This window comes from Vipera ursinii (genome assembly GCF_947247035.1).
Source record: "Vipera ursinii genome assembly, chromosome: 8".
NCBI lineage: Eukaryota > Metazoa > Chordata > Lepidosauria > Squamata > Viperidae > Vipera > Vipera ursinii.
The window spans coordinates 6,187,675-6,209,447 of NC_139519.1; the positions used below are offsets into that span (position 1 = coordinate 6,187,675).

Genomic DNA, 21,773 nt, shown 5'->3' on the forward strand with positions numbered 1-21,773 from the left:
ACCACTTGGCTTTAGTAAAAGTATGCCTTTCACTACGAATGCACTCAGAAAAGGGTCTTTTCTAAATGGCCAGTTGGGACAAGTCCAACGGTCAGGAGTCTCCATATCAGGGACGACACAAAAATGCAAGACCAGCTTTACTAATGAGAAAAATGCTTTATTCCATTTTTTTTTCACAGTATGAAGACACAAAGCAACTGCAATGATCACCACGGACTACACGAGAGGCCCTGGTAAAAGTGTCCAACTAAGGCACAAGGATCGCTGGAGGGATGTACAGAGCCTCCAAGATCTCAGCCAGCAAGAGCAAGGAAGGAGATGATCACGGAGGTAAACCATCCCATGTTAATTCGTTCTGTGTTAATCAATGTCTAAACGGAAATAATCCTCCCCACCCCTCATCTAACCAGAGCAGAGGAAGGTGGGGTATGTAGGCACAAAGGTGACAGTTGCTGCAGGATGCTGTAGTCCAAGAACATTCGGACAGCCTCAAATTGAGGTGGTCAACCCCTGGCTGGGTCAGATATGTTCTTCACTCTGAAGTGAGACCTCATTGCCCACTGCCTGGCCAAAAGGAGACAAGATAAGCAATGAGGGGAGACAAGGCACTAGAATTTCACAGGGTGTCTTTTAGAGTTGTTACAGCAAGGGTGTGCAACCTTGGCCACTTTTAGACTTGTGGACTTCAACTCCCAGAATAACAAGGTTGGGCACTCTTGGGTGACAGCCTTTGCTCTTCACCCATATTTTTCCCTTCTGCTCTACCCCAATACTATCCCAGCACAGCAAATTCCAAACTTGGGGTTCAAGACCAAGCAATCCTAAATTAAAAGGCAGCACCAGATTGGCTTCAGTTTGGAGGCAGAAGGAAGCCAGGCCACAAAATCACAAGGAAAAAGAGAGGCGTCTTGGATTCTTGGTCATAGCGAAAGTGCTCAAACCCTCAGGAACGGCAGCTGACACCGGAACAAGCTTGCAACTGTATCAACTTCTGGTTCATCTGCACAAGCAGCGAAGGGTCCACGGTCTTGGCTACATTAGAAAGCTGATGTGGGTCTGCAGTCAGATTGTAGACTTCCACAAAATTCTGCAAGAAAAAAAGTAGGATGTGCAGTCATGGTCAGGAGGCAGAGTCTCTGAATGGAAACCCTGCCACAGAGGGGAGGACTTCCACTCACAGCCTCATTGAGAAGCCAACATCCATCCACATTGTCTCCTTCTTACAAGGTGGCCCCAATTGCCTTCATACCTGGAAAAAGACTCCATCCACTTGGCAGAACCAACCTGGGAGAATCATCCCTTTGAACTTCTTGAAGTCACCATAAAAACAAGACTCGTCTCTCACTCCTGCCCACCTTCCTAATCAGCTCTTTGGGGACTGTTCGCTTCAGGATCAGGCTGGTCTTTTTTTATTGATCCATGAACCATTTGGGGAACCTTTCTGGCTGAGGGGCAAGTAGGGCACAAAAATAATGCACCAATTTGTGGACTTGCAAATAGGATAGGAATTTTGAAGGCATCTTTCTCTGTGCTTTGTGCTACTTGGCTGTCCACAGAAATAGCTCCTTTGTTATATTTGGCAAACTCATTTTTCCAGAAGGCAAACTGGGAATGCTGCATCCCACTACACTCCTTGCTGCTCTCTACAGCTGTCCTTCCACCAACACTTCGCTTAACTCTCTTTTTTTCTCGACAAATACAGGTAGTCCTCGCCCATAGCTGTTAAGTGGATCACTGCAGTTGTTAACGTTAGTAATACGGTTGTTAAGTGAATCTGGCTTCCCCCATTGAGTTTGCCTGTCAGAAGGTCGCAAAAGGGGATCACACGACCCCAGGACACTGCAACCGTCATAAATACACGTCAGTTGCCAAGCATCTGAATTTTGAACACGTGTCCATGGGGGTCCTGCAACGGTCGTAACTGTGAAAACTAGTCCTCTCTTTATTCAGTGCCATTGTAGCTTTGAACGGTCACGAAATGGAACTATTGTAAGTTGAGGACTACCTGTAAATGGGGAAGCCAGCATGGAAGGTCGCAGTCACATGGTGTCTTACCAACCGCACTGCTTAATCACACATTTTTCAATCCCACTTGTGGTAGTGAGCCGAGGACTGCCTGCATGCCCCAGAGCAGAGGTCCCCAACCTTTTGGGCACCAGGGACCGGTTCCGTGGAGAGAGGTTTTTCCACGGACCCGAGAGTGCGTGGTTTTGTGTGCTGCCTGCATCCCACAGATGGGGCTTTGCTTGTTTATGCAGCCCGGTTTCCAGCATGCTGCAGCCTGGTGCCAGTCCACGGCCCGGGGGTTGGGGACCCCTGCCCCAGAGCACCTGCCCAACAGACTTTGCTAGCAAACAGAATCCTAATGGGAAGGTATTTTCCTGATGCCAGAAGCTCTGAGCATTACATGATCGTTCTTGAAGGCCACGGACCCAGCTCTTTGGACCTCTTGACACTACAGAAGACAACCACGGCTGCTTACCTCTTTATCGGCAAATTCACAGTATTGCATGTTCGCGGCACTCAAAGTACGCACACAGGCATAGGTGTTGTTGTAGGCGTCTTCACACACGCAGTCAGGGAAACATTGCTGTGCAAAATAAGAGTTGGAAAACCATTCATGAACCGAGCATCTATCCAAGAACTTGCATTCTTCTGCCAAGAACAGACACGGCTGGTGGGGGCCGACCGATCCACATCAAAACAGCCACCAGGATCGAGAGTTATCAGAATGCTGAGATAACTGTTTGTCTGAGCTTTGCAAAAATGCAGGGCCTCTTTTGGACTAACAGAAACTCTTAGCAGAGCAGTCAGATGTCAGTGCAACCTCACGGAGGCTGAGCTTCTTTCTTGGTAAAGAGGGCATAGCTAGCTAGATAGCTGGCTGGCTGGAGCAGTTCCTTCCCCCCATTTATTGATATAAGGGGTGGCGCAGTGGCTCAGCGGCTAAGACACTGGGCTTGCTGGCTGGAAAGCCGGCAGCCCCGGTTCGAGACCCGAGCTTCACATGTCGGGGTGAGCTCCGTCCTTGTTCCTCCCAACCTGGCAGTTTGAAAGCATGCAAATGCAAGTAGATCAACAGGTACCACTTCAGTGGGAAGGTAACAGTGCTCAGTGACATTAGGCTGGGCACAAGACCACAGAAATGTCTTTGGACAGCGCTGGCTGAATGGCCTTGAAACAGAGATGAGCACCACCCTCTGTAGTAGGCAACAAGTGACGGAGTAAAATCTGAAGGGACTCCCGTTATCTTTCCATTGATCTAATCCAGGGGTGTCAAACTCAATTTCATTGAGGGCCGCATCAGCATGGCAGTTGCCCTCAGGGGGCCGGGTGGGTGTGGCCTACCGGGTGGGCGTGGCTAGAGTGTGTATGGCCTACTGGGTGGGCGTGGCCAGCTCTACATCGTTCGCATCAAGGGTGCCTATGGGGGCCTGGGCAGGAGTGGGACAGATCTGAGGGTCTCTGGCAGGAGGAGGGTCTCTGGGCCAGGGCCAAGGCAGCGGGGGCCATTCCCTCACTGTTTCCAGGATGGCTTCGTGGGCCGCATGAAACCACTTCGCGGGCCGGATCTGGCCACCGGGCCTTGTGTTTGACATGTCTGATCTAATCAATTGATACAGCTGCTCATTTTTCAGCAGCAACTCTTACTGGCTTATGCAGAATTAAAGACACAAATAAAGTTGATCTACAGCAAGTATGCATAGTGGCAACCAAGAATAATAGCACAACCATCTCATGGGCCCAATTAACCTCCAAGTTGCCATAAATAAGAGGGAAAGGAGAAAATTCATTCCCCTCTCCATCCCTTTACAGCACATCCATTCCATTGTCCTCTATCACAGCAACTGTCCTATTCCTGCTCTCTCACGGCAAGCTAGGTGCTGGTGGGGGGAAGGGGGGAGACCACGCCAACCCAGGCTTGTGAGAATGCAAGAAAGCTTCTCTCTCAACAGCCTTTTAGGCCCGTGTCAGCTGCCACCTTACGCTTGCCTGTGCTTCGCTGTTATGCCGTGACGGTCTGCCATGAACTGTGGGGAGGGGAAATGAAGGGAGGGGGAGGCTTGGGGGGAAAACGAAGATGGAGATGCCACTCCAAGGTCACCCAGCTGGAAGAAGGGAGCTGCATGCCAACCTGGGTTCAAACGGAGCGTTATGGAAACATCTTGCAGGAACTTGATTGGTGGGCAGCGAAAGGTAGACAAAGGTGCGGGGTAGACTTAAGTGATTTTGGCACGCGAATCTCAGTTTTGGCTCTGCATTGCTGAAATACACCTGACTTCTACTAAGCTGTATCTTTCTCAACAAATGGAGCCAAGGATCGTCTTTATGTAGAGGTGCAAGCTGTTGCAGTTCTGACAGCCTGAGTTGGACTGTAGGGAAATGATGGGGAGGGCTAAGCAAAGACCTGTTTTGCCTAGGCAAATGTGCCAGCCTGGTCTGGAACAGAAATGCCATTCCTGAACGGAATTGCTTTCGGGAAGGCGAAAGAGCCTGTTTCTCGGAAGTCAAAGGAGACAGTGTTCATTTATTAGACGTTTCTCCCATCCTTCCTCCATGATTTTGCTCTGCTGAGCACCTAAGTAATGGTCGGCCATTATGGGAACACAGCATCAACAGAGACAGGGGTGCAACTAGACACAACAGGGTTTTTCTAAGACCTGTCCTCTTGCTCACAGAGAGGGAACAACTTTTTTAAAAGAACGATCACATTCTACTACCCAGAGCTTTCGCATCCCAACTCCCATAATCCCCTGCCTTTGGCCATGCTGGCTAGATGGGTAGGGGAACATTTAGTTTTCTACAGAACGGCCTACCATTTTTGTTGGGGTCTTCTGCAGCTACCTATTAAACCAGCTACCTACACATTGTCTCCTATTCCTAGAAATGTTTTCTTTACGTGCAAAACAAATGGAAATTTAGCCAACTAAAATTACCTAGATGAAAGGAAGCAGTGTCTTTCAGAACTGAAATAAATATTTGTAAATGAGGGAGCTGTCTTCTGAGCACGTGTCATGGGGGTAAATGGCAGACTCAACATTTTGTAATGAAATATGCACTAATACGTGAAAATTAGAGAAGTATGGTCACTTACGGACACTCCTGGTCCCAAGACCGGACACTCGGGGTCCTTGGTTGTGTAGCCTTCTCCAATATATTGAACCAGGAAGTCTGACCGCCACCCAGATCTCTGTGTCTTGTTCACCTGCACGAAAGGAGACACATTTCAAGAAGCAGATGTGAATAAAAAACTCTCTCTCTCTCTTTCTGTAACGATTTCTAAATGTATTTTAGACATCTCCTTTGGTGCCCTATCAGGCTTCGTTGCCCACCTAACCTAATAGGGAAAGATTAAAAGATTCTTTAATAAACTAATTAAGTGGAAACCTGCCATACTATTGAGGAAATTCCAACCAACTTTTTGTTGGACGATCCACAAAAGTCCCAATGAAGAGTCTTCTCAGAGGCTAATTTGCCTGCTGATAAATGGTGTGAATCAATAGTGGTAACCCAGACACCACGTTGCTTTTTAAAGATATTATTGTAATATTGGAAAATCAATAAAAAAAACTTACAAAAAAAGAATAGTGGTTACAGTCTCAGGCTACAAACTAGGAGGCTGTGAGTTCTATTCCTGCCTCAGGCAAGTCAGCTAGGTGACCTTGGGCCACTTTCTCTTTCTTTTCTTTCTTTCTTTCTTTCTTTCTTTCTTTCTTTCTTTCTTTCTTTCTTTCTTTCTTTCTTTCTTTCTTTCTTTCTTTTTCTTTCTCTTTCTTTCTTTCTCTTTCTTTCTTTCTTTCTTTCTTTCTTTCTTTCTTTCTTTCTTTCTCTTTCTTTCCCTTTTCTCTCTCTCTCTTTCTTCCCCTCCCTCCCTCCTTCCTTTTCTTCCTTTCTTTTTTCTTTTTTATCCTATTCCAATTTTTCCCCCAGTCATTGTATGTTTAAAATACTTGGAAGAATATTTAAAGTTATGGAAATGGCACAGTGGTCTCTACCCATGCGGGACCCTCAAGATTTGTTTATTTGAATTTCTTAAGAGATCTGCTTAGACCCCATGAGTCTCGAGTTCACATTCTGCGGTGTGATCCTGCAACACATAAAAAGTGCCACATGCAGGTTCTCATGCAAAGCCCTCCGTTGTAAACACTGCAAGTGCTGAAAAAAAAAATCCCTCCTCTGTTCCTGTTTCTAACTGGACTCTCCCATCGGACTGTATTCCAAAGTTCAAGGCAACTTATTACCAAGAGGGACAAAAAGGAGACACCATCCATGCTGGTCTGAGAAGCATTGATTCCTGCAATGTCCAAGAAAGTAGGTCCCAGGTCGATATTCAGGATGGGTTCCTGAGAAGAGAAGACGAGAGATGTTTTGAAAGGAACTCGGGACAACGGTTCCCTAACCAACAAGTAACATCCTCACCGGATCAGAAACTCTGTAGGAAGTGAATCCTTGACGTACAACGGTTCATTTAGTGACCATTTGAAGTTACAACAGCACTGGAAAAGTGGCTTATGACTGGTTTTCATACTCATGACCATTGGAGCATCCCCCTGGTCACATGATCAAACTCCAGACGCTCGGCAACTGACTCATATTTATGACGGTCGCAGTGTCCCGAGGTCCTGTGATCCCCTTTTGCGACCTTCTGAGGAGCAAAGTCGTTGGGGAAGCCAGATTCACTTAGCAACCGGGTTAGTAGCTTAATAACTGAAATGATTCGCTTAACAGTTGTAGCAAGAAAGGCCGTAAAATGGGGCAAAACTTAAGAAATGTCTCACTTAGCAACATAAATATGGGGCTCAATTGTAGTCGTAAATCAAGGACTACCTTGACTTTCCGTAACATGGCAGGAAAACTGCAGAGGTAATGTCCTCGGGCGATGAATTTCCCCAAGTGCCTTTCCTTCCCCTTTACGATTACACGAAGAAAGCTGTTATATAGAAACTCAGACCATCTAGGTCAGTATTGTCTATCACAGGGGTCCCCAACCACTGGTCCGTGGACCGGCACTGGTCCGTGGCATGCCAAAAACCGGGCCTCGCAAACAAGCAAAGCCCCATTCGCGGGATGCAGGCAGCACACCAAACCACGCCCCCTCCGGCCTGCGGAAAAACCTTTCAACATGGAACCGGTCCCTGGTGCCCCAAAGGTTGGAGGCCGCTGGTCTATCTCATCACAACAAGATGCTCTCCAGCTTCCTGGTTCAGTTCCCTTGCTCTCCAGCCACATGTTGGCTGGGCAGAATGGAAGCTGCAGACCAGGAACGAGCAGCATCTGTAAAGCCTTAGAGCCACAAGGGGCCATTTCAGTTGCAGCCCTTAGAGCTGCTTCCAAGCACGTCAGCTGAAAATCTGCGGCAGAGTTTCTCTTCATTTTGAATCAGGAAACCTATCAAAGCGGTTGGGCCACATAAGCCTATAACCAAATGCTGGTCCCATCCTCAAGGATGCTGCCTTCTGCAAATGACCCCACAGGACACTATCATGTGGGGCTTCAGGACTGCAGACTCTGTTGCTTTTAAATCACCGGGGGGGGGAGAGAAGGGGGGGAGGCACAAATGAAGCCTGGTTGGCCTCTGCTTTTTCCTACACTCCAGTTGACCTTCTACCAGCTGGATGATGTGGATAACATGGCTGGGTTTACTCCAGCAAAAACACTTTGCTACAATTAGCAATGGGAGAACCACAAGCAGCATTCTTGATTGGGGTGGGACTGGTCAAGGTGGAGAGACATGAATTGTGGTCTAGCCAAGCAACCTGATCTTCAGGTATCTTGGAGGCCACCAATAGCCCTTCCCTTGCCCAACGCAATAGGGGGAACGTACTTCTCCAACCCAGAACTCTTCATGCCTCCCATTTTAACTGAAGATGCCCTCCACAAAGCCTGTGCTAGACCTTCAGTTGAGACCCTTCCTCTGGAACAGGGGTCTTCGAACTTGGCCCTTTTATGACTTGTGGACTTCAACTCCCAGAATTCCTCAACCAGACAGGCCTGGAGCGTGCCTAGCTGAAGAATTCTGGGAGTTAAAGCCCACAAGTCATAAAAGGGCCAGGCTTGAAGACCCGTGCGCTGGAACAAGTAAACCTACCAGGTATGTTTGATTTCCTTTAACACCTGGTCCTCGCACCAGCAATGGCACCCGGATATCAAACTCGTAAAGCTGCCGTTTGTCAATGGGCAGTGAGAATTGTCCTGCAGAAAAGCCCCCCAAAGAAAGCAGAATAGACAGAAAGGGGGAGAAAATAAACATGGATGATTTGCAAAGATGAAAAGGAATCATTCTTTAGCAAGAGCAAATATTCAGTTTGGAGATCTGATTCAAAGGCAATTCAATCCAATCTCCGAAGCGAATTTCCAGATCAGACTGAGACAAGAAATGGAGCAGTGGGCTAATGCCTCCTTAAGTAACACCAGCTGCCTGCAATTAGTGCAGGTTCACATCCCACCAGGCTCAAGGTTGACTCAGCCTTCCATCCTTCCGAGGTAGGTAAAATGAGGACCCAGATTGTTGGGGGCAATTAAGCTGACTTTGTAATAATGCCGCTTGGGGTGTGTGTGAAAGCCCTAATAAGCAGGCATATACATAGAATGAAGGCTATTGCTAAGCTTGTAAGCCGCCCTGAGTCTTCGGAGAAGGGTGGGATATAAATGGAATTAAAATAAAAAAAAATTAAATTAAATTGGTCCAGACAACTCACATAAGAAAAGATTGGACAATCATTTGTCTGGGATGTGTAAGGGCTCCTTTAGTTAATGGCTTATTATTAAATCTAGTTTTGAATATTGCTGCCTATATTCAGAACACTGATTTCTGATGGAATGATTATAGATTCCCAATATTATCTGTGGGCCTTTTAAAATAATTCCCTATCACTCTGCTTCTACTCACCTGTGTGGTAACCATGATCTGAGGTATAGAACACGTATGTGCTGTCCAGCAATTTAAGGGATTTCAACTGATCCATCACTTTCTGTACCATATCGTCTACTGACAACAGAGTTTGCCACCTGTAGATAAAAGAGAAACGATGGGTTGTATAAACAGAGGCATAGAATCAAAATACATGAAGTATTAATATCGCTTTATAAATCCTTAGTAAGACCACACCTGGAATACTGCATCCAGTTTTGGTCACCACATAAAGATGTTGAGACTTTGGAAGAAGTGCGGAGAAGAGCAACTAAGATGATTAAAGGCCTGGAGGCTAAAACACATGAAGACATAGGAAGAACGGTTGCAGGAACTGGGTATGGCTAGTCTAGAGAAAAGAAGGAATAGCAGTATTCCAGGATTTTGAGGGGCTGCCATAAAGAAGGGGTCAACTTATTTCCCGAAGCAGCAGAAGGCAGGACAAGAAACGACGGAGGGAAACTCATCAAGGAGAGAAGCCACCAGGAATTAAGGAGAAACTTCCTAACAGTGAAAACAATTAACCAGGGGAACGGCTTGCCACCAGAAGTTGTGGATGCTTCATTACTGGAGGTTTTTAAAAAGACTTGTCTGAAATGGTAAAGGGTCTTGTGTTACATTGACTAGAAGACCTCCAAGGTCCCTTCCAGCTTTATTCTTATTGATGGATCAGTCTATTAATAAACGCGATCTGAATTATTACTGTGTTCATGCACTTTGCTGGTTTTACTGATAGCCAGCTCAGGGTGGGTCAAGAAACACAACAGATAAATTGTGACTATTTTCTCCTTAATGATTGGGTTTACATCTCCAGAGAGATTCTCAATCATCTGAGTCATGGTTGCCCCAAAGATGCTTTTTTTCAGAAGGCTCTTGGTCTCGCTTCTCATCCAGTTCTTCTGGGAAGCGAAATATTTTCAAAGAAAAAAAAAAACCCAAGAAAGTAAACCCAGTCGCCTTTTGGAAAAAAGACCTTTGGGGCAACCATAACCTGGGATGATTGAAAAAGCACCTGTGGGATGACTGGGCTCACATGTCACACTAAACCATCTGGTGGTTTGTGTTCCTTTGTGGCTTCACAGCTAAGGGGAATCCAATGACGGTGGCTTTGTTAAACTGCACTTTATGGCTTATTGGGACCTATGAAAAGCCGTTTTAAAATTGCAAGCTATGAGTTTATGACTTACTACAACGTGTGAGCCACAATCAATTATAGACACTTCAAACCAGAGTTAGGCCAACTTTGGCTTGCTGAAATGGGCAGATGGTGCTCCTGGTTTCAGATAATCTTCTCTTTCACCCCTTTTGGCAACAAGAAAGCAACATTTCCTTACCGGGCTCTATAAACGTGGTCCAAGAACTCAATGGAGCTGTTGGACATTGGCGTCTTTGCTTGTTTTATCAGCCAATGCTTGTCCTACAAAAGGGAAAAAAATCCAGGAGCAACTTCCAGAGATACCAAATGGCTCAAGGATGGATGTTAGATAAGGAGGATCTATAAAAGGACCCCCCCACCTTATTCAGGTAGTCCTCGACTTATGACCACGACTGAGCCCGAAATTATCTATTGCTAAGTGAGACAATTGTTAAGGTTTACCCCATTTTACGAGCCTTCTTGCTGCTGTTCTTAAGTGAATCGCTGCAGTTAAGTTAGTAACATGGTTGTTAAGTGAATCTGGCTTCTCCATGGACTTACTGTAAGCTTGTCAGAAGGCCACAAAAGAGCATCATGTGACTCCGGGACACTGCAACCGTCATAAATATGAGCCAGTTTCCAAGTGTCCGAATTTTGATCATGTGACCATGGGCCATAAGTCACTTTTTTCAGTGCTGTTGAAACTTCAGTCACTAAACGTGGTTAAGGACCAGCTGTAGTAATCTAAATGGGGTGTGCAAATGTGGGCCCGAGTGATACCCTCTCACAGAGCTTTAGAACTCCATCACTAAATAAAAATTGTTTTTTAAACCCTGGAAAAAATCTTTATGAGGTTGCTGATTTTCATACAGTGTGTGCATTATTCATTTATGCTATGAATATAACCACCATGTTCAAGTGATTCTCATGAGATATTAAACAAGAATGCCCAAAATCTCATGAGCTGACAGGATGTGTTTTAGCTGTTTTTATTTATGGGCTGATTGGGCAACCGGCACTTTTAAATGCTGCCAATCGACTCTGCAATAGATTAGGACTTTGACTCGTGAAAAAGCACTTTTGGCATGACTTTGTCTATGTTTGGAAAAACCCAACCAATGGTTTCCAAATGTTATTCAGGATACTGCTTATGAGCACCTATATGTGCTTAGAGCTCGAATCATTGTCAGAGACCCCACACACCCACTTCATGGTCTGTTTCTGTTGCTCCCCTCTGGGAGGAGGTTTCGAAGTATTTACAGCAGAACTACTAGATTCTCTAACAGCTTTGTTCCTTATGCCATCCGTCTTGTAAATTCACAGGATTCTTTTTTTTGCCATGTATAGTATACATTCAAACTATACTGATGTTTCTCTGTGTCATATATGTGTGTGTATATGGGTATATGCAGGGCTTTTTTCTCATAGAGCGCTCAGAATGGAGTTCCGGCACCTTTTTTGGATGGAACCTTGTAGGTTAGGCAAGTCAGGTTGTATGACGTGTGAGTTCCGGCACCTTTTTCTTTTACAAAAAAAGCACTGGGTATATGCATAATAGTATTTTTTGAGAGCTGAATGTAGCACAATTTCATTTTAATGTATGCTTATTAGGGTACATTTAACAATAAAGTTATTCTATTTTATTCTAATTCTATTCTCTCTCCTATTCTATTCTATTCTATTCTATTCTCTATCTTCTATTCTATTCTATTCTATTCTATTCTATTCTATTCTAATTCTATTCTATTCACTTTCTATTCTATTCTATTCTATTCTATTCTATTCTATTCTATTCTATTCTATTCTATTCTATTCTATTCTATTAATTTATTTCTAATTCTATTGGCATTCATGGAACTCAGATGAAGAGTTTGAATGGTGCCAGATTTCCAAGCTGTGTTTTAGTCTGCCTCAAAGGCCACCGAGGTCACTGACCACTTAGGATGCACTGGGACTCACCTTCCCGTGCACATTGAAGCTGCCATCGCGAGGGGCCTGGAGAGTACTGTAAGCGGACTTGTAGTGAGGAGCCGCTGTCCAGGGCGAGTGCGCAGCAGGTGGGGCTAACACCATGAGAAAGGGAGGGTGCGACAACTTCCTTAGGAAATTCAGGCTCCGGTTGGTCTGCAACACAAGACGGATTGGGGAGGGTGGGAGAAGATGGCAAAGGACGTAAGTGGAGAAAACAGCTGTCCTCAGTCTTACTCAGATGCAAGGCTGGCTGTTCCAGGCCCTCACTTGCCCCCCCTCCCTCAAATAACCAAGACTTCCCCTCTCTCTTGATTTGGCATTGTAAAGCTTCAGCTTGACTTTGGACTGCCAGATTTGGAATCTGCATTGCCCAGCTGTTCCTATCTACAAATAATTGCTATTTTCTGCTGGCTTGCAATGTAAGCTTTGCAGAAACAAGTTTTCCTACTGTGTGCCTAGGAACCGTGCACCACCAGAGAATATCGGAAGGAATCCAGCAGCACTTTTTCAGATCAACACTTTTGTAAAACAGGCACACATTTCACAAGCTGCACAAGCTTGCTTTATCATAGGATAATGAACTAGATCAGAGGTCCCCAACTTATGGGCCGTGGCCCAGTATCAGGCTTTTGGCCACAGAAAGTCCAGTTGGCTTTTGGAAAAAGCACCTGTGGGAAAACCATGACCTGGATGATGGGGAATCTCCACCGGTGCTCAGCTGTGACTGGCAAGGCTATTGACCCTCTAGCAGTCAACCATACCATCTAAACAAGGACAAGAGCACCCACACAGGTCATCCCCATTTAGTGAGCCCTTGTTGGTATTGGCTGGTGACACAAAACAGATATATTCAGAGCATAAGCAAGGGTTTTATCTCCTAATGCCAAAAAAGCCTAGTTCTTTGCAGAGGGCAGCTGAAGATGTGGCACCAGCACGATTTGCAGGGATTGGCGAAGAAAAGTCAAGATGGCAGCCACAAAGCTGTGATGGAAGCTCCGCCTGTTCTTTTTTTTTTAATGCACTGTGGCCGCCATCTTGACTTTTTGGAGCCTACCTTGTGGCCACCTCTGCAGGGCACCACAGTGAAGGTGAAGCCGAGGAGGAACCGGAGTGACTCACGAGCAGGTCCGTGAGATAGTCCTCTTCATAGTGGTCCCCGTGTTTCTCCTCATGCCCGTTCATTGAAAGGGTGTAGTTGTAATACCTGGAATTGCCCACCTGTGGGAGGATGCACACTGGCTTGTTAGACACCAGGGTAGTTATTTATTTAAAATATTTTTACATTACTTGGTCTTAAAAAAACCCTCACGGCAGTTTACATTTCTCTCAAAATGATGAAATGGCAGTTAAAACAAATTGAGATAAAGCCTATGTTAAAGCATTATATAACTTGGACAAGATAAATAAAGGTCATCCTTGACTTACCGCCATTTGTTTAGTGACCATTCAAAGTTACAACAGCATTGAGAAAATTGACAGGCCCTAACACTGCATCCCCAGGGTCACGTGATCGAATTTCAGGCACTTGGGATCATGTGATCACCATTTGTGACCTTCCCAGCCAGCTTCCAAAAAGCAAAGTCAATTGGGTAGACCAGATTCACTTAAAAACTGTAGTAATCTGCATAACTGTGACAAAAAAAGGTTGCAAAATGGGGAGCAACTCATTTAACAAATGTCACTCAATCAGAATAGAGATGGAAGGGACCTTGGAGGTCTTCTAGTCCAGCCCCCTGCTCAGGCAGGATATCCTATACCATTTCAGACAAGTGGCTGTCCAGTCTCTTCTTAAAAACCTCCAATGGTGGAGCACCCACAACTTCTGGAGGCAACTTCTGTCCCCCTGGTTAATTGTTCTCACTGTCAGGAAATTTCTCCTTAATTCCAGGTTGCTTCTCTCCTTGATTAGTTTCCATCCATTGTTTCTTGTCTTGCCTTCTGGCGCTTTGGAAAATAAGTTGATCCCCTCTTCTTTGTGGCAGCTCCTCAAATACCAGAACGCAGCTATGAGTCCTTCTTTTCTTTAGGCTAACCAAACCCAAATCCTGCAACTGTTCTTTATATGTTTTAGTCTCCCACCCCCTAATCATCTTTGTTGCTCTTTTTCTGCACTTTTTTGCCTAGTAATGGAAATTTTGGGCTGAATGGTGATCATTAAGGACTACCTGGACGTGGCACGTAGAAATCCAGTCTCCAACATTTTCTTAATGAGATGTCAATGTTATCAGTGGGGGGGGGAGGAAATCTCTCAGTGGATTTTGGAGATGCTGGACTGGACAGATCTAGTCTAAACTTAGAAGGAATCTCCCCCTATTTATATTCTAGCTACTAAATCTAATTTTTAGCATGTTTCTACCCAGCCTCAAAGTGTCCCAGGACAAGTAGTTCCCGACCTACAACAGTCCATTGTGACAATTCGAACTTACAACAGCACTGAATGAGTTATGACTGTTTTTCACACTTACAACTGCAGCATCCCCACAGTTATGTGATCAAAATTCGGCCTCTTGGCAACTGACTCATATTTATGACAGTTGCAGCGCCTGGGAGTCACGTGATCGCCTTCTGTGACCTTCTGACAAGCCAAATCGATGGGGAAGCCAGATTCACTTAACAACCATGTTACTAACTTAAGAACTGCAGTGATTCACTTAACAACTGTGTCAAGACAGGTCATATAATGGGGCAAAATTCACTTAACAAATGTCTCCCTTAGCAACAGAAATTTTGGGCTCAATTGTGGCCGTAATACAGGACTACCTGAATTAAGGCAAATCTAACTTCTTTTTAAAACTTCTGTGGGTAGTTCTTCTAGCAACACTGAGAAGAGAGACTAATCTAGCTTTCCACGGTTCTCCATTCCATTCAGAATTCCAGCTCCTATTAATGCAAAAATCAGTCACGCCAGTTGTGGTTGATGGGAGCTGGAATCCAACACTTGTGGGATGCAACTGTTCCCCCCAGTGGATCTGTCCTGTGGGATGTCCTTCAAGGATTCTCTTCCATGGGAAACCTAGAACAGAGGTGTTCAACCTTGGCAACTTTTAAGACTTGTGGACTTCAACCCAGCCATGCTAGCTGGGGAATTCTGGGAGTTGAAGTCCATAAATCTTAAAGTTGCCAAAGTTAGACACCCCTGACTTGAAGGAAACCGTGTGCTGTTCTACTCACCAGGCCGAGCCAATATGTCCATCCCATGGGAATGTGCTGAACACCACCTGCTTTCGGGTGCCCGTACTGTAAGAAAGGAGATACGTTAGTGAAAGCACACCAGGCACATCTGCACTATTGCTAAAAGAAAAGTGTTTACAGGGAAACACGGAGCTCTACCTGGTTGAGGTATTTCCCAGCATAGAAGGTCTGGTAACCTTGCTTCTGCAGGTAAACCGGGAAGGTTAAGGGTTCCTGGAACTTCTGCCAGGCAGAGTTGCTGCAATTCCCTTCCAAGGAATTGTTAGTCACTAAGTGGTTGTGGGGATACAAGCCTGTCAAGATGCTGCTGCGGCTGGGACAACACAGGGGGGTCACTGAAAACTGAAAACAAATTAATAGCAACAGCAATAGCACTTAAGTCTTACATACTGCTTCATAGTGCTTTACAGCTTTCTCTAAGCAGTTTACAGAGTCTGCATATTTGCCCCCAACAATCTGGGCCCTCATTTTATCGATCTTGGAAGGATAGAAGGCTGAGTCAACCTTGAGCAGGTGAGAATCGAACTGGTGGCAGTTGGCAGAATTAGCCCGCAATACTGCATTCTAACCACTGCTCCACCATGGCAGTTGGATGAGGAGATTATGTTCCCTGTCTACTCCAAAGTAGCACAACTCCAGAGGTTTTCCAAGTTTCTTTTCCAAGATGCAGCCTGGCCACCTTGAAGGTAGCTGGAACCCTCTAAAAATTAACCAAGTTATTTCCAAGAGATGGCAGAAGCTGATAAATTGATGAACGGTTCAAATATCTCTATCCAATGTTAATTAAATGCATGCTTACAAGAAGTAAAAACGGGTTTTGCCAACGCAGGTAGTCCTTGACGTACGACAAAAATTAAGCCCAAAATTTCCATCGCTAAGCAAGAGAATTGTTGAGTTTTGCCCCATTTTATGACTTTTCTTGCCACGGTTGTTAAGTGCATCACCGCAGTTGTTAAGTTAGTAACACGGCTGTTAAGTGAATCTGGCTTCCCCCTTGCCTTTGCTTGTCAGAAAGTCGCAAAAGGGGATCACGTGATCCCAGGACACTGCAACCGTCGTAAATATGAGCCAGTTGCCATGTGTCCAAATTTTGATCACATGACTGCAGGGATGCTGCAACGGTTCTAAGTGTGAAAAACCATCACAAAATAAGTCACTTTTTTCAGGGCCGTTGCAATTTTGCATAGTCACTAAAGGAATGATCGTAAGTCAAAAACTATCTGCACCTTTGCATCCTGGCTCCAAAACCGAGACCTAGATTCCCAGCTGTAATGGGGCAAACAGGGTTTATGTCCTAAAAGCAGTAGCTCTTGGGGAACGGATCAGGTTGGACTTTTCAGTCCTGTCGCAAAGTCAACCCAATTCTCTAAATCAGCCTTCCCTGCTCTGTCACCCTCCAGATGTCAGACTACAGTTCCTATCCTCCCCAGAGGAAGGCTGTTGTGGCTTCTACACTACACTACACTTGCAAGAACCCTGAAGACAGGAGGGGATGCGTTTGCTATTCCCCTCCTACAGATGAACCTAAATGCAAAGCAATTCCGAAACCACATTTTGGAGATACTTACTGCATTAGCAAAGGTAGCCCCAAACTGACCAATCAGCATTTGGGTCTTCTTCATCGGGGTCTGAAAATTGGAAGCCAAGAATCCAAATGAAGCCTTCAAAACAAGATTACTAAAAACAGCCCTTCCCATAGGAGAAAATCTACTCTTCTACCCTTGTGACACAAAAGTATCGAGCACAGGGGTGACAACACAGAGCACTTCGAGATCTATTTTTTTAAGGGTAATTCCTGTATATTTCTTCTTTTTGTATTAACTTTTCCTTTACTTTCTTCCTCTTTTTTAGTAAATTATCCTGTGAAAACCTCAAGGGATGTATTCAAATGTCTTCTTACTCAAATATTTAAAAAAACAAAGAAAATGTCAGATTAAGCGCCTTCAAGAAAGAGGGGTGAAAAAACATCTTGCCGAGGGTCCAGTACCATGGTGGCGAACCTATGGCACGGGTGCCACAGGCGGCACGCAGAGCCCTCTCTGTAGGCACGCACGCCGTCGCCCCAGTCCCAGGCCTTCAGCTGGGTTTTATAAAACCTTTTCGCTTTAGGCCTCTGCTGCCGTGTGCAAAAAAAAGGTTCAATCAATCAATCAATTTCAACTTCTCGCGGGGAAAAAAAAGTTCTCGCAAAGTTGCGACTGATTGAACTTTTTAGTCCCACCCAGTCTGCCTTTACCACTGCAGCCACTCACACCTGATGGGCCACGCCCACCTGATGGGCCACACCCACTCAAAGGGCCATGGCCACTCGGTACCCGATGATACATAAGTGGGTTTGGGGTTGCAGTTTGGGCACTTGGTCTCTAAAAGGTTTGCCATCACTGGTCCAGTAGGTCTAATCCTGACACACACACCCGAAACTGACCATGATGTCTCAAGTGAAACTTCCCCCTCCCTTGCACCTCTTGGATGCTATGTGGTGAAAACTTGCATTCAAAGCTTGCTGTCATATGCCAGACCGTGTATTTATTTGAAAACACGTCTGGCAGAGGAAGTCATGATTTTTGCAACTTTAAAGACCTGCTCAAATCAGATAATGATTGGGAATGGATGGGAGAGGTGGCCAACATCCTTCCAAGTCTCTTCTAAGCCCTGAGCAGGGAAAATATATGGACTTCAGGTTCAATCTATTCCTTTGGAATCTTCAGAAAAAAGGAGGTTTGCAGCATTTCTTGAGTGTGCTAAGAGGCCATCAAGCCAACTAATTACAGTATCACGCCTGGGGTCAACCTATTCTCCAAAGATCTGAAAGGAAGACAAGAAGCAACGGATGGAAACTAATCAAGGAGAAAAAGCAACCTAGAACTAAAGAGAAATTTCCTGACAGTGGGAACAATTAATCAATGGAACAACTTGCCTTCAGAAGCTGTGGGTTTTAAAGAAGATACTGGACAACCATTTATCTGAAATAGTCTAGGGCAGGGGTAGGCAGCCTTGGCTCTTTTATACTTGTGGACTTCAACTCCCAGAATTCCTGAGCCAGCCATGCTGGCTCAGGAATTCTGGGAGTTGAAGTCCACGAGTCACAAAAGAGCCAAGGCTGCCTACCCCTGGTCTAGGGTCTCCTGGTTGAGCAAAGGGTTGGACTGGAAGACCTCCAACGTCCCTTCCAAACTCTCGTTACTCTGTTAGGGTCGTGCATCAGAAAAGGAACCAAATTGGTCTGTGCTTTCACATGGAGATGAAACATCCTTTATGACTGGAGAAAACCAGAACTGAAACGTCCTACACAGCAACTTGTGGGTGTTTTTTTTCTAAACCGCACGATCCACACTAAACATTTCCTTCATCTGTTGGACCCTCAAAGCACTGCCTTCCAAAATCTATCAGCAGCAGTGATTAGAGGGGCCTTTGGATTAGAACTGTTTTCCTTTCTCTTGAAGTTGGGCAAGCATCCACGGAGTTACTGTTGAAAAGAGGTGGCGTAATTTTTTTCCTCTTCTGCAGCAGAACACGTGCACAAAAGTGGGATGCGAGATCCTAAAACAATGTTAAGAGGACGGACTGATCTTCAAAGGTTGTTGTTGTTAGTTGCGAAGTCGTGTCCGACCCATCGTGACCCTATGGACAATGTTCCTCCAGGCCTTCCTGTCCTCTACCATCTTCTGGAGTCCATTTAAGCTCTTCAAAGGTAGTAAGTAGCAAAGTAAGCTTGGTTGATCTTTACAAAGCTAAACAAGGTCAAAACTGTTAAATATATAAAGATAATAAGGGACAACTACCATTTCAGACAAGAATAAAATTTTAAAAAAATAATTCTGGAAGAAAGTAATACAAATGAGGAATCCTTGGTGTTCTCCGAGTTTGTTTTCTTGCAGATGTTTCATTACCCACTGATGTTACCTACTTTGGGTAATGAAACATCTGCGGTGGGGGGGGAACCAATCAAGCCCAGAGAATACCAAGGATGCCACAGTTCAAGGCTGAGCCACAAATATTTTCCTTTATAAGTAATTTAAAAAATGCCATGTTTGAACTGGACTCTGTCCAAAGCACTCAAAGGAAACAACATAACGTTGTCCTTTTAGTTACCAGAAATCAAGTTTGATTTTAATCTTCCTAAGAGACAAGGATGTTCCAGGGAAATAAATCAACAAGATAAATACTCTGCCAGTAATACAGAGTTCAGTAGGAGCTTTTCAAGAAGCAGTCAGCTTTCCGTGTTAAATCAAATGTTAATTTGCAGAATTTATTCTTTACTCTTTCCAAGTCAAACAGCCCTCTGCATCACTCACCTAACCTTTATATTGCTGTGTTCATGTCCTTCCTATATGTATTAACATTAATGAATTATTTATATGAGTATGTTTTGGAGTATTTTTTCTATATATTAGGTAGTGAGCAAGTTATCCTTTAATTGCCACTTGCCATTCGATATTATGGAACACTAATATAACTAACATTGACAATTTATTACTTTTAAATATCATTGACGAGCAAGTTGCCAATTAATGTTATTCATTTGCACTATTAGGCTATTTGTATATGATTTCTATGCCGTGGAGGGGGCGGGACAGGTTTTCAAGGACTGTTCTGCTTAAAACCGCAGCAATGTTTTTTGCAAAATGTCACCCCTTTAAATTAGGCAGTGGCTCAGTGGGTTAGAAGGTCGGCAGTTTGGTGGGTCCCGAGTGCCGCGTAACAGAGTGAGCGTCTGTTACTCATCCCAGCTTCTGCCAACCTAGCAGTTCAAAAGCACTAAAAATGCAAGTAGAAAAATAGGGACCACTACAGTGGGAAGGTAATAGCGTGCTGACCACATGACCACGGAGACGTCCTCGGACAAGCGCTGGCTCTTCGGGTTTGAAACAGAGATGAGCACCGACCCCTAGAGTCGGAAACGACTAGCACGCATGTGCGGGGGAACCTTTACCTTCTTTACATTCAAAAACTACAGTGCTAGAATGTTATTGTTGCCGGGTACAATACACAAATCTCCAAAGGCAGATGGATTTTCTGTCCATTCCTCTTACACCCAAGAGCAGGGGGGGGGGGTTTCTTCAAACATGGCAACTTGTCAGGCTTGTGGACTTCAACTTCTGGGGAATTCTGAAAGTTTGAACGCCACAAGTCTTAAAGTGGCCAAGGTCGGCGACCTTTGCCCAAGAGAATCAGGGCAAGGCCATCTTGAGTCACTTTCTCACCCCTCCTCCCCCCTTCCAGAACTAAGGTTCGAGATTATTCTTCGGGCTTCTCTCTGAATCCTTTAGGCGAGAGGAATTTACCCCCGGGAGCAATCGTGGAAACCGCAGTCCCCACCTTCCCTCACTAGCGGTTCACTCTCTCTGCCCCCCCGGCCGTTCCCAGTTCAACGCCCACCTGAGCCAGCAGGTAAGGTTTCGCCGGGCCGGGAGCGCCAAGAGGTTTCCCGAGGGCGCCCGGCCGGAGAAACACGCCACGGAGGTCCGAGTCTTACCATTCCGCCCAGCACCAGGTCCTGGTCGTCGGTCAGGATGAGAACGATGTTGGCTCTCTTGGCACCGCCGCTTTCTCCGCGCCCCGCGCTCAGGAGGAGGAGGAGGAGCAGCAGCAGCAATCCGGGCAGAAAGCCCCCCCGGAGCCCCTCCCGCCCCGCCAAAGCCCTCCCGGGCGGCGTCCTCGCTGGCATCCTGGCTCCGTGGAAAGCCGCTTCCCAGCCGCTGCCCGAGCCGAGCAACTTCCAGGAAGTGCCGAGGCGCTTTTGCTCATATGACTGGCGAAACGCCGCACCGGCCGCCCCCGCGGACCTTTGCACCGCCTGCCCCCCCCTCCCCGCAGGGCTCCAGAGATACCTACCGGCTGCGGCCCCTCCCGCCAAAAAAAAAAGAAGAAGAAGAAGAAGAAGAAGAAGAAAAAGAGCGCGGAGCCGAAGAAAGTGCGGCGCTTTCACTTTCGCTTCGCAGGGCTGGAATCGCGGCGGGGAGGGGCGGGGCGCTCTAAGACCGAGTGGGCGGGGACAAGGCTGATTTGCCCGAGTGGGCGGGACAAGGAGGCGGCTTCCTTCAAAGCGCAGCTGGAAGCAGACGTTGCAGCTGGAGAGGGCCCCCCTCCCTTCCCCTCCCCTCCCCGCCTTGCTTTGCATGGCCTCGCACTTTTTCGGCGGCTGCAGCAACACTTTGGCTGGGCGGCTGCGGCAGAGAAAGGCGCGTGCAAGCTGGGAAAGCGGTAATTGCTTTATCTCCAAAGCGGGGTGGGGCTGGGGTGTGTGTGTGTGGGGGGGATGATTTGCAGTTTTGCGTCCGCCCGTCCTTCCCCAGCATCCTTCTTTCATAAGCTGGCCAAGAAGGGAAAGCAAAGGAGGCTACCCCGAAGCTGGCTGAGTATCTCACTTGGGGGGGGGGGCTGGCTGACTCGTTTTCCTTCTCTCTTAAAAAAAAATAACGTGGGGAATGTGGCTTGCTGGGTTCCGTGCAGGTGATTGGGTTTCTCACTGCAGTGTATGCCTCCCAGCATACACAAAGGACAGCACAGCAGGAGGCTGATGGTGCAGATCAGCAGAGGGGCTGGACAGCTCCGGGCGATAAC

At 46.0% G+C, this 21,773-nt stretch overlaps 2 protein-coding genes across 8 annotated transcripts in view; one reads left to right on the forward strand and one right to left on the reverse strand.

Annotated features, from left to right (window-relative positions):
- Positions 1–142: 142 nt before the first annotated feature.
- LOC310643693 (N-acetylglucosamine-6-sulfatase-like) lies at positions 143–21,330 on the reverse strand (the record flags this gene model as incomplete). Its single annotated transcript, XM_083368205.1, has 13 exons — positions 143–1,087; positions 2,483–2,590; positions 5,096–5,206; positions 6,243–6,344; positions 8,090–8,193; positions 8,891–9,009; positions 10,246–10,328; positions 12,006–12,170; positions 13,137–13,235; positions 15,189–15,254; positions 15,348–15,551; positions 16,778–16,837; positions 20,686–21,330. The coding sequence occupies 13 exons, from the start codon at positions 21,328–21,330 to the stop codon at positions 944–946; spliced, it is 2,010 nt and encodes a 669-aa protein (XP_083224331.1). The 3' UTR covers positions 143–943.
- POLM (DNA polymerase mu) overlaps positions 21,310–21,773 on the forward strand; it is a 33,628-nt gene continuing 33,164 nt past the window's right edge. For all 7 annotated transcript variants that reach the window (XR_014493122.1, XR_014493123.1, XR_014493124.1 and 4 more), the window contains exon 1: positions 21,310–21,413. The gene's annotated coding sequence lies outside the window, so the exon portion shown is untranslated. The remainder of the gene's footprint in view (positions 21,414–21,773) is intronic.